The 12,463-nt window shown below is 39.3% G+C and overlaps 1 protein-coding gene across 2 annotated transcripts in view; it reads left to right on the top strand.

The window, feature by feature from the left end:
- The window catches only part of cnot9 (CCR4-NOT transcription complex subunit 9), a 15,852-nt gene extending 8,569 nt beyond the window's left edge, over positions 1–7,283 (top strand). The window contains exons 4-10 of one of the 2 annotated variants that reach the window (XM_034186892.1): positions 3,348–3,457; positions 3,745–3,854; positions 4,929–5,027; positions 5,154–5,245; positions 6,575–6,755; positions 6,788–6,801; positions 6,835–7,283. In XM_034186892.1, coding sequence (XP_034042783.1) covers positions 3,348–3,457; positions 3,745–3,854; positions 4,929–5,027; positions 5,154–5,245; positions 6,575–6,743 — 580 coding nt within the window. In that variant the 3' untranslated portion in view covers positions 6,744–6,755; positions 6,788–6,801; positions 6,835–7,283. Of the gene's footprint in view, positions 1–3,347; positions 3,458–3,744; positions 3,855–4,928; positions 5,028–5,153; positions 5,246–6,574 lie in introns of both variants that reach the window. The other variant, XM_034186891.1, reaches the window with a different exon arrangement.
- The last annotated feature ends 5,180 nt before the right edge of the window (positions 7,284–12,463 follow it).

Raw genomic sequence — 12,463 nt, 5'->3', positions numbered from 1 at the left:
TTTTATTGTGGACAGTCTAAGGCACACCTGTGCACTAATCGTGGTGTCTAATCAGCATCTTGATATGGCACACCTGTGAGGTGGGATGGATTATCTCAGCAAAGGAGAAGTGCTCACTATCACAGATTTAGACTGGTTTGTGAACAATATTTGAGGGAAATGGTGATATTGTGTATGTGGAAAAGTTTTAGATCTTTGAGTTCATCTCATAAAAAATGGGAGCAAAACCAAAAGTGTTGCGTTTATATTTTTGTTGTGTGTGTGTATATGTATATATATATATATATATATATATATATATATATATATATATATATATATATATATATATATATATATATATATATATATATATGGGTGATTCTTTAACTACGGGCACTGTTGGCCTTGTAAATGTAATTTCCACCACACCATTGCCTTACAATATAAAGCGCCTTGGGGCAACTGTTTGTTGTGATTTGGCGCTATATACATGTGCTCTGATGTCACTGTTTATCTCCATAAAAACTACCCAAACAATCTTTCATACAAACTGTTTAAAGGGACATTAGTGTTGTGGTGGAAATTACGGCAATAGTGTGGGACAACTACATTTTGTTTAAAAAAAAATCACAACAGTTGTATGACATTGAATACCCCAATTATGTTTTGATTATTTTACTGATATTTTATTCAGAGATATTTTAAAACATTAGAAAAAAACGTTTCTTTACCATTCATTTTTATCATTGAAGATCAAAAGTCTGGGTGTGGGACAAGCACAAAACGGCAATATCTGCATATAATGATGCAGGAAAAAAAGTGAAAAAGTCATCATAGACTACTAGAACAAATTTCTTAACACACTTTCATTGTAAAGATAACTATAAAAGTGTGAAATTTCCCCTTTTTTCTGTTTTTCATACAGTATGATCAAAGGACATAATAAGTGTCCGTAGTCTAAGAATCACCCATATATATATATATATATATATACACACACACACACAGTAAAACTCACCTAAACCATCATTGTACAACCCCTGGCAAAAATTATGGAATCACCGGCCTCGGAGGATGTTCATTCAGTTGTTTAATTTCGTAGAAAAAAAGCAGATCACAGACATGACACAAAACTAAAGTCATTTCAAATGGCAACTTTCTGGCTTTAAGAAACACTATAAGAAATCAGGAAAAAAAAAATAGTGGCAGTCAGTAACTCAATTCTGAGGAATAAATTATGGAATCACCCTGTAAAATTTTCATCCCCAAAACTAACACCTGCATCAAATCAGATCTGCTCATTAGTCTGCATCTAAAAAGGAGTGATCACACCTTGGAGAGCTGTTGCACCAAGTGGACTGACATGAATCATGGCTCCAACACGAGAGATGTCAATTGAAACAAAGGAAAGGATTATCAAACTCTGAAAAGAGGGTAAATCATCACGCAATGTTGCAAAAGATGTTGGTTGTTCACAGTCAGCTGTGTCTAAACTCTGGACCAAATACAAACATGGGAAGGTTGTTAAAGGCAAACATACTGGTAGACCAAGGAAGACATCAAAGCGTCAAGACAGAAAACTTAAAGCATTATGTCTCAAAAATCGAAAATGCACAACAAAACAAATGAGGAACGACTGGGAGGAAACTGGAGTCAACGTCTGTGACCGAACTGTAAGAAACCGCCTATAGTAAATGGGATTTACATACAGAAAAGCTAAAAGAAAGCCATCATTAACACCTAAACAGAAAAAAACAAGGTTACAATGGGCTAAGGAAAAGCAGTCGTGGACTGTGGATGACTGGATGAAAGTCATATTCCGTGATGAATCTCGAATCTGCATTGGGCAAGGTGATGATGCTGGAAGTTTTGTTTGGTGCCGTTCCAATGAGATTTATAAAGATGACTGCCTGAAGAGAACATGTAAATTTCCACAGTCATTGATGATATGGGGCTGCATGTCAGGTAAAGGCACTGGGGAGATGGCTGTCATTACATCATCAATAAATGCACAAGTTTACGTTGATATTTTGGACACTTTTCTTATCCCATCAACTGAAAGGATGTTTGGGGATGATGAAATCATTTTTCAAGATGATAATGCATCTTGCCATAGAGCAAAAACTGTGAAAACATTCCTTGCAAAAAGACACATAGGGTCAATGTCATGGCCTGCAAATAGTCCTGATCTTAATCCAATTGAAAATCTTTGGTGGAAGTTGAAGAAAATGATCCATGACAAGGCTCCAACCTGCAAAGCTGATCTGGCAACAGCAATCAGAGAAAGTTGGAGCCAGATTGATGAAGAGTACTGTTTCACTCATTAAGTCCATGCCTCAGAGACTGCAAGCTGTTATAAAAACCAGAGGTGGTGCAACAAAATACTAGTGATGTGTTGGAGCGTTCTTTTGTTTTTCATGATTCCATAATTTTTTCCTCAGAATTGAGTGATTCCATATTTTTTTCCCCTCTGCTTGGTCTAAAAAAGTAACTGTTACTGACTGCCACAATTTTTTTTTTCCTGATTTCTTATAGTGTTTCTTAAAGCCAGAAAGTTGCCATTTGAAATTACTTTAGTTTTGTGTCATGTCTGTGATCTGCTTTTTTTTTCTACAAAATTAAACAACTGAATGAACATCCTCCAAGGCCGGTGATTCCATAATTTTTGCCAGGGGTTGTATAAACCAGATATATGCACTCACCAGACAAAAGCAAAAGTCCTAATGCTTTTGTATGGGTTTCCATGTAATAAAAATCATATACAGTATAACGGATTTTCTGTCACATCAAACAAAACGTCTTGTACGACCGCAGTGCATTTCCATTAAAAACTCCTTGCATATACCAGACAGAGCAGTTTGGACGTGCTCAACAACAGAGGTATGAATTTAAAGTTCAGCACTGACACTTGCCGATTATTTATTTGTTTTCCAAACAGATGGGGCCCGCAGTCGGACTTGCACCTGCTACTCAGAATGTACTAAACGTGAGACAATTTTTGAGGGGCTGACACACATTTCTCCTTTTATATGATTGGAGAGGAACATCACTTCTGGAAGTGACTGAACACTCCAGCAGCCTCCAGCCACCCCGCTCTGCAGCTGGCTGACACCCACATATTGAGCATGCGCGTGAGCGAGCTGGACGCGTCCCGATCAGCCACAGACGAGCTGCATGGACCAGATTCATTGTGTTTACCTCTATTTATTTATAAGACCATTGATAGTTGTAGCAGTGCTGCCACCTGCAGACTGTTGGTGACTCTGAGCCCAAGTTGGCTGTGTGCTCTGTCACATGAATCTGGCTGTATTGATGAAATCTGACCGTATTAATGAATGTGATTTTCATTCTTCCTTCTTTTTCAGGTCAGCGTTTCTTGCTGCTCACATACCCCTGTTCCTTTACCCTTTTCTACACACTGTGAGCAAAACCCGGCCATTTGAGTATCTGCGTCTTACCAGCCTGGGAGTCATAGGTAAAAGTTACATCTGAGTAGATGGAAGTGAAAAACTGTGCAGCCAGAGCTCCTCAGTGTTTATTTGCAGATTAGGATTGGTTGATTTAGTATGTGAAGAAATACAGTCTATGTACAATTCCAAAACATGAGATTTTGGTTGGATGTTATAACTGTATTGATATTAATTATTGGGGAAAAAAAATGAGATCTTGACATTCAGAACACGGTTTTAGAAATCTGTGTTGATCATTTATTCTGCATGTTTAATTTTTTTTTTTTTTTTTTTTTTTTATGTTTACTTTCAGGAGCCTTGGTAAAAACGGATGAACAAGAAGTGATTAACTTTCTCCTTACTACTGAAATCATTCCATTGTGTCTGCGCATCATGGAGTCAGGAAGTGAACTCTCCAAAACGGTGTGTTTCTGCTGCAGCTTCCTGCTTGCTTTCTTTATTTATTCATTTAATTGTTCTCTGTCATAGCTGATATTCCCTCACAATGCAAGGGTTAGACCTGATCTAAGACTCCCTAAGTAACCATTCGTTTCACACAAATTTATTCACCGGTGTTCAAGGATTCCCTAAAGAGACGTAGAAGGAAAGACTTCTGCCTTCTGTCACTGGTTAGTGTCCAAGTCCCACAACCGTAGAGTAAGATGGTAAGCATCAGTACCTCAAATCTTGGACCTTCTTTCTCCTGCAGAAGTATCAGCATCATCAAACACCTGTGCACAGTGACTTCATGACTCCATAAGCTCTGTCCAGGTGGCCCTTGACCTCAAAGGTCTAGGATTTAGATTCATGAATGTCACTGGTGAGATGAGTGAATCTCTTTATAAATTTAAAAATGCGCTTTGAAAGTGATTGAAAGCATGGTTCATAGGACAGTCATGAACCCAGACCCCCCGACTCCTGACTGAGCTTCTCAATTCATTCCACAAAGATCACAGCATCATTTCCACTAAACTATACCAAACAGTCAGTTTCACTGGGACGAGGTCATAGATTCAGCACCCCACTGGAAATCAGGACTCCACTGCTCAACTGGAGAAAGCCAAGGAGGCACTCACTTTTCACCTGGCTGCAAAAGGTACATGGCTACATTCAGGAGGTGGCAATGAACCGGTGGTCAGCCTGACAGATATAACAACCAAAGCAGTATCTTAATTAGGTGGCTGCAGAGATAAAAGCACCAGCACATCCTCCCTGACCTGACCTCTGACATGCACCTTAAATTATGTCTGCATTTCTTGTAATAGTATCTAAAAATCTGTCTGACAGCATGGAAGTCAAATTCTTCTGCACCCATTTGTTAAACATGATGCTTTCTTTTTGAGAGTAAGTCATATTGTCTTCCAACTACTGCTGCTCTTTGAGGTTTGAATATGAACCTGTTGTGATACTTACTAATGAAGCTCTCAGAAAACATTTTAAATCTTAATGGAATAATGGCCTTAGTCCATATTCAGCATATTCTTCCTTGTTTGGCAGGTTGCAACTTTCATCCTGCAGAAGATCCTGTTGGATGACACGGGGCTGGCGTACATATGCCAGACATACGAACGTTTCTCTCATGTGGCCATGATCCTTGTAAGTGGTTATTAAATGTCTTATTCTGACTGAATTGACCTGTGTCATCTCTGTGAGGTGACAGATGGAACTAAATATGAAAATGAATCGAATGTCAAGGTGTCACCTTTTTCTTTGTGTTCACAGGGGAAAATGGTTCTCCAACTATCTAAAGAACCATCAGCACGTCTGCTGAAGCACGTAGTGCGCTGCTACCTTCGCCTCTCGGATAATCTCAGGTACAACACACATGCAGGCTTCAGGTTTTCCCTTTGCTTTGGACGGGGCTGCAGAACCTCCCTCTGTAAACAGATTTCTGTCAAAATGTGTTTCTATGTTCGGTTTATTCCGTCATCTCAAACCGCAGTGTTCTCCCCAGACAGTGGAATAACTGTGCCGTGGCGTCATCTTGCGATGTTTTAGTCCAAGACTTGATGAGAATCTGACCACGCGCAAACCTGTTTTTGTGGGGAAATTTCACATAAACTACTTCAGTTCTTTATTTTATCTTGTTTCCATGCAGATGATACAAACCATGATATTGCACCATTTTTTTTGCAAAATTTCCCGTAGGGGACCTCGCGCATTGTTCCTGCAACGCTCAGGCCGTCCATTCACAGGAACTGTTCAGTCCAAAGGTTTTCAGTTGCTTGCAGCCATGTTTGGAAAACTGTAGGCATGGGGCTTTGAAAACAGTGCTTCCCAAAGTTGGGGGGAGCAGCAAGGCAAATGGAAATAAGGAATTAATACTTCTAAGGAATTAAGACTTCCCTCTGCTACTGATACAGTTTCTACGGTGATGAAGCAACAGCCAGCAAACTAAGGCCAGCTACTATGTCAAAGGACATAGAGGTGGAGCTTAATGACGAGGGATGAGACAGACGCTGCTTTGCTCTGCAGATGGATGAAGCAACTGACAGATTCATTGATGCTGACGATTTGAGGGAGGAGCTACTTTTTTTTTTTTTTACAAGTTACTAGCAAAGTCACTACTGGCAAACTATTAAAACTCGGTGACGTACTTGAAAGAGGCCACTGGAACATGGGAGGAATGTGTGGGGATCTGCACAGAAGAAACTCAGGCAATGGCTGGGAAAACGGGTGAGTGCCCCTCCCCCACAATTTAATTGTGCAGTGGACAATTTAATCATAATTCTCCACTAGGAGGTGCTGTGGCATATGTGGTTTGTCTTCCAGTTCCTGTGAATTGGAGCAAAGGTTGAATTAAATTGTTGGAACAGTTAACAAGACTGCTGATGTGCTTCAAGATTAGAAAGATAACATGCAAATGGATAGAATGGCAGGAAAGGGGAAAATGGTCAAATCAAGGTCTCCATGTCCTATGAACCCATGGAATGTTGGGTGTCTGAAAACTCCGGTTTAATATTTCATATTCATATGTAAAGCAAAGATGAAAAAAGTGTTTTGTTTTGGGTTTTTTCATATAATCGTGGAATGTGCGTTGAATCACATATGTGTCTGTCATCGGTTTGTTTCTGTGCTATTTCAAGATATGTTTGTCTCCACAATCAAACCCGGGTCTGCGTTGTGTGCCGTTCCTTCCTCAGAGCCAGAGAAGCCTTGCGTCAGTGTCTGCCAGACCAGCTGAAGGACAGCACCTTCGCTCAGGTGTTGAAGGACGACACCACCACGAAGCGCTGGTTGGCACAGCTGGTCAAGAACCTGCAGGAGGGCCAGGTCACTGACGCGCGAGGAATCCCACTGGCTGCTCAGTGATGATGTACGAGTTTACCATGGACACAGACGCACTCTGCCTTCAGTGTCTGATTTGGTGTAAATGCCGAACGTGGTGCTAAGACTCTGCAAACTAAAGGACTTGTGAAGCAGTAGAGGAAGACATTTATTCCTTTTGAATGACTGCTTAAATCTTTACCACCAAATTATCTGTCAGCACTTCCACTCTTATAGTGAGGCAGAGCTAAAAATCTGTTTTAAATGCCTGACTGTTCCACTTTTGATATATGAGAATAATTAAAAACCCAGTACTGATGTACCAGCTATGAAAGTGTACAAATGTGTACAGATAGAAAGGTGCCTAAGGCAACAAATCAGTTGGAAGGCATTTTGTGAAAGATGGCTGTAAACATTCAGATTATTTTTTTTTAATGAATGTATTCATTAAACTTGAATTAGAACAAATGTACTTATGCATAACGTACTGAAGTTCACTGTCCTGCAAGTGCTTTTCTTTAATTCAGCAAACGATACATTAAAACGGACGTGGCTGTGATTAAACGGGTGGTTGTTCAAATGAGATTGGAACTGCTGTTTTTTGTTCTCGGGATTTCAAAATAACCATCTGTCATGTTCCATTTAGAAGAAGAAACTCATGTTTTGCTTTGTTCATTTCAAATGTGATTTAAGAAAACTAAAGTTTGTATAACTGGTTGTGCCTCTTATTTTTCTGCAAAGTTTTTTTTAAATAAATATTTTATGTATATCGAACATGGGTTAGGGATAAAAAGAAAAACTTGTCTGCAGCCTGCAAAAAAATTCAGGAAGAATGTTCAGGGTGTGGAAACTACATAGAGCTTGTTGAATCTTTCAGGTGATACATATTTTTAATTTTGTGTCAGGCTTTCATACAGTAGTGTTCAGAATAATAGTAGTGCTATGTTACTAAAAAGATTAATCCATGTTTTGAGTATATTTCTTATTGTTACATGGAAAACAAGGTACCAGTAGATTCAGTTGATTCTCACAAATCCAACAGTGAGTTCGTCAGTTTTGTGGAACAAACAGGTGTGAATCAGGTGTCCCCTATTTAAGGATGAAGCCAGCACCTGTTGAACATGCTTTTCTCTTTGAAAGCCTGAGGAAAATGGGACGTTCAAGACATTGTTCAGAAGAACAATGTTATAGTTTGATTAAAAAGTTGATTGGAGAGGGGAAAACGTATACGCAGGTGCAAAAAATTATAGGCTGTTCATCTACAATGATCTCCAATGCTTTAAAATGGACAAAAAAAAAAAAACGTGTGGAAGAAAATGGATAGACGAATAACCAGAATGGCAAAGGCTCACCCATTGATCAGCTCCAGGATGATCAAAGACAGTCTGGAGTTACCTGTAAGTGCTGTGACAGTTAGAAGACGCCTGTGTGAAGCTAATTTATTTGCAAGAATCCCCTGCAAAGTCCCTCTGTTAAATAAAAGACATGCAGAAGAGGTTACAATTCGCCAAAGGACACATCAACTGGCCTAAAGAGAAATGGAGGAATATTTTGTGGACTGATGAGAGTAAAATTGTTCTTTTTGGGTCCAAGGGCCGCAGACAGTTTGTGAGACGACCCCCAAACTCTGAATTCAAGCCACAGTTCACAGTGAAGACAGTGAAGCATGGTGGTGCAAGCATCATGATATGGGCATGTTTCTCCTACTATGGTGTTGGGCCTATATATCACATACCAGGTATCATGGATCAGTTTGGATATGTCAAAATACTTGAAGAGGTCATGTTGCCTTATGCTGAAGAGGACATGCCCTTGAAATGGGTGTTTCAACAAGACAATGACCCCAAGCGCACTAGTAACCGAGCAAAATCTTGGTTCCAAACCAACAAAATTAATGCCTCGCAGATGTGAAGAAATCATGAAAAACTGTGGTTATACAACTAAATTCTAGTTTAGCGATTCACGGGATTGCTAAAAAAGCAGTTTGAACATAATAGTTTTGAGTTTGTAGCATCAACAGCAGATGCTACTATTATTGTGAACACCCCCTTTTCTACTTTTTTTTACTAATAGCCCAATTTCATAGTCTTAAGAGTGTGCATATCATGAATGCTTGGTCTTGTTGGATTTGTGTGAATCTACTGGTACCTTGTTTCTCATGTAACAAGAAATATACTCAAAACCTGGATTAATCTTTTTAGTCACACAGCACTACGATTATTCTGAACACTACTGTATATCTGTATGAGGAAAACTGACTGTTTTGAGTCACAATTTGAACTGTGCTGTGACCTTGGAGCTGTAATTCATGCTGAACTGTGAGGGAGGTGTGCTGGTATGAGACTAATTACCAGTGTTCTATGCAGGATGGATGGGGTCATGTATTTTTTTATTTTTTACTGACAGTGTACAATCACCTGTAACAACACAGGGTATTTTTTTATGTTGTGAGAAATCTCAAGAAATAGAATTGTTCGACAGTAACTCAGAATTGAACAGTATTTCATTCTTATTTGTTCAATACATAGTTTGTTTCCCCAGAATTAAACAGCTTACATTTTGAGTCAATCAATCAACATTTATTGCTGTCACCCTTTTCAGCTGCCAAAAAGATGACGAAAGTGGTTTCCAGTAAAACTAAGGAATAAAATCGAATACAATAAATTAGAAGGTACATAAAAACAAAACGTCACAAGGTGTTTAAAAACTATTTTAAATACGTGTTGAACTTTGATTTTAAAAAGTGTTCAGGGGGAACCTTGTTCCACAGTTTGTTGTCAGCTACCACAAAAGCACACAATCACCCCGAAGTTAATATTTTGACCTCGGAGCGTCTAAAAACCAGATGATCACAGTGCCCTACTGTAATTGTGGAGAGTTAAAATTTCAGACAGGTAACACTTGGCAAGGCTGATGATAGCTTAAAAAACAAAGTCACTAGACTCCATGAACCCACCCAACACCCTCTCTGTGCAAGCACTGAACAGACCAGCAGCCGGAACACATCCTTGATGAATGCCTGAATTCACTGGGGGGGGGGCTCAGATCCTGTCAACACTTTTTGCAGCACTCACAGTACCTGTGTGTAGTCCGGCTGTGACGAACACCATCTGCACCGTGAATGTTTCATTATACACTGAGCAAAGTCACGTCTTGTCTGCACAGATGAACGTGGATCAGTAATCTGATGCCGTCCCAGCAGTCAAAACTTTCAGAAACACTATTTTTCACTTGGGACATTTCTGGGAAAGTTGTGAAATTGTAAACATGAAAAGTGGGTGCCCCCCCCCCCCACACACACACACACACACACACATACATTCTCACCTGTGCACATTTGTGTGCTTGTTGGAACAGTCCCCCCGTCTAGACTCTTACACTGATGAGGCTGCATTTGCTTTTACCGGTACATTAAGACCATTTTTTCCCCCCAACAGGTTCCATTATTCTGACAACAGATGGGCACCAGAGGAAAGCCTGTGCTCGGGTCTTCCATTTGTAAGCATGTGATCCTCGGGGGAAATCTACTAAAATGCACTTTTTATCTGTTTCTCATTTTACACAAAATAGCTACAGTAGATGAAGTCATCATAGGTGCGTCCCAGGAAACCATTCAAATAGAAAAGTGCATTTTCCTATGTGACTGCACAGGAAAAGTGATGGAATAGCAGAGAAATCACTTGTTTCTAGATACAAATGTCCCAATGAGATCCTGATATCTAAAGTACAGAATTTAATGCACCTTCAAATGTTATTGCAGAAGAACCAATTTGAATTTGAACAACAAGAAGACAATGTTTTCACACAGTGACATAAATACAGGCATAAAATGTATGTTTGACACAGTTTTTGGCACTCGATGATGGATTTCCAGCAAAATCATCACTTTTACATGAATATTTCCCACTCCCCGAATATGTCTTGGACTTAAATCATTAAGAAATACACACAGCACAGTACTGTACGGCAAATCTGTCTAGAGTAGGCCATTACCAAAAACTTAGTGACTGTGCAAGAAGACGACTGATGAGGGAAGCCACCAAAACACAACACAGAAGGAGTTATGCTTCTGTGAATGTGACTGGGAAAAAAGTCTGTTGCATCAGTTGCCTTCCTGGTGAACTGAAACAGAAAGATTTTTTAAAAAGAAGATATGAAATGTCAGCGACAGTTCACCAGAAGTCACATGACAGACTCAAAACCTAGATTTGATCATTTTTCTAATAGTAAAATCCTTCAACTTCAACTTTTACTATCCCAAAGGAAATTGATTTGCAGCAGGCACCAAGACATCACAAATAAAACATGAACTAAAAACAAATATAAAAATATGGACATTTCTGCAACAAATAGACAAAAAATACTTGTTCTCCAAACCAGAACTAAACATTAAACATCACAATATGTGAAGTCAAGTGCTGTACAACAGCAACAAATAACATCATTAAATAGGATAAGATAAACTTTATTTATCCTGAAGGAAATTATTTGGACAGAGTACAGAAATAGTAAACAATGTTTTGTGTGTTTTTTTGTTTTTACAATAAATACAACAAAATTACTCTGAATAGCTGCATAAATGTGTTCGATATGTATTCATCCTGCAGAAAGATACAGTCTGATTGGCACGGGTAGGAAAGACCTCCTGTGGCGTTCTGTGGCGCACCTTGATGGTCTCAGTCTTTGGCTGAAGGTGCTCTGACAGGACGTCAGTGTGGCATGCAGGGGGTGGGAGGTGTTGTCCAGGATGCTGAGCAGATTCCTCAGCATCCTCCTCTCTGACACCTCCAGCTCAACCCCCAGGTCAGAGCCAACTCTCCTGGTGAGCTTTTTGAGTCTGTTTGTGTCAGCTGCCTTCAGCCTGCTGCCTCAGCACACTGCCATAAAATATTACACACAATCTATAAATTAAGATAAATTCTTTGTTCCACTCCACCATAAAAGCTGCAGTATGGCTTGTTTCTCCAGTCACATTCACAGAAGCCTATATCTCCACTACAGTTATCATGGGTGTCTTGTTGGCTTCCACTCAATAATAATAATAATGAACAATTCATAATAATAATATTTACTGATATAGCACTTTCAGGCAGACAGTTTGCAAAATTGCTGTACATAATAGATAAACAAAACAATAAAATGTTATGCGATAAAATGCAAGTAAAACATAAAAAGCAGCAAGTATAAGAAAAAAAGATTGATCAAAAACCATAAAAATAATATTTATAAGCAGTAGAAAATAACATAGGTTTAGCATTTGCATTAAAAGATTAAACTGAAGTGAACTTTCTAATGTCAGCTGAAAACTGTTCCGCAAAGTTGGGTTTTTAATCCTGAGAACACAAAGTTATACTGCATCATGGAAATCTGTCCGTCCCAGGATCTGCCTATTCCAGGCACATATGTTTGTATTTTTATTTTAATGATTGATGCAAATTAGATATTTGCTGTTTGTTTGTTTTTTGCATTTCAAAGTGCAACACTGCAGAAAGTAAATATGTTGCAACATGTGACACACTGTTCATGTGGTGGTAAACACCACACAGGGGATATTTGTCCACAATACAGTTTCTGTTCTCTGTTTTTTACTCTTTTCCCAGCATTGTGTTGCCGTTATTGTTGGTGATACAGAAACGTGTCCTGCAGAGAGTCCACAGTCAGCAGACAGAAGCAGCCTGACCCTCTTCAGATGCAGTGAGGACATGTGGAGCTGAGAGATGATGAAGGAGTGGCAGGAAAGGAAGGAAGGCTGAGAGGGGGAGGGA

This window comes from Thalassophryne amazonica, chromosome 14 (genome assembly GCF_902500255.1).
Source record: "Thalassophryne amazonica chromosome 14, fThaAma1.1, whole genome shotgun sequence".
Taxonomy (NCBI): Eukaryota; Metazoa; Chordata; class Actinopteri; order Batrachoidiformes; family Batrachoididae; genus Thalassophryne; species Thalassophryne amazonica.
The sequence above is the reverse complement of the archived record's forward strand: the minus strand, read 5'-3'. Positions and strand labels throughout refer to the sequence as shown.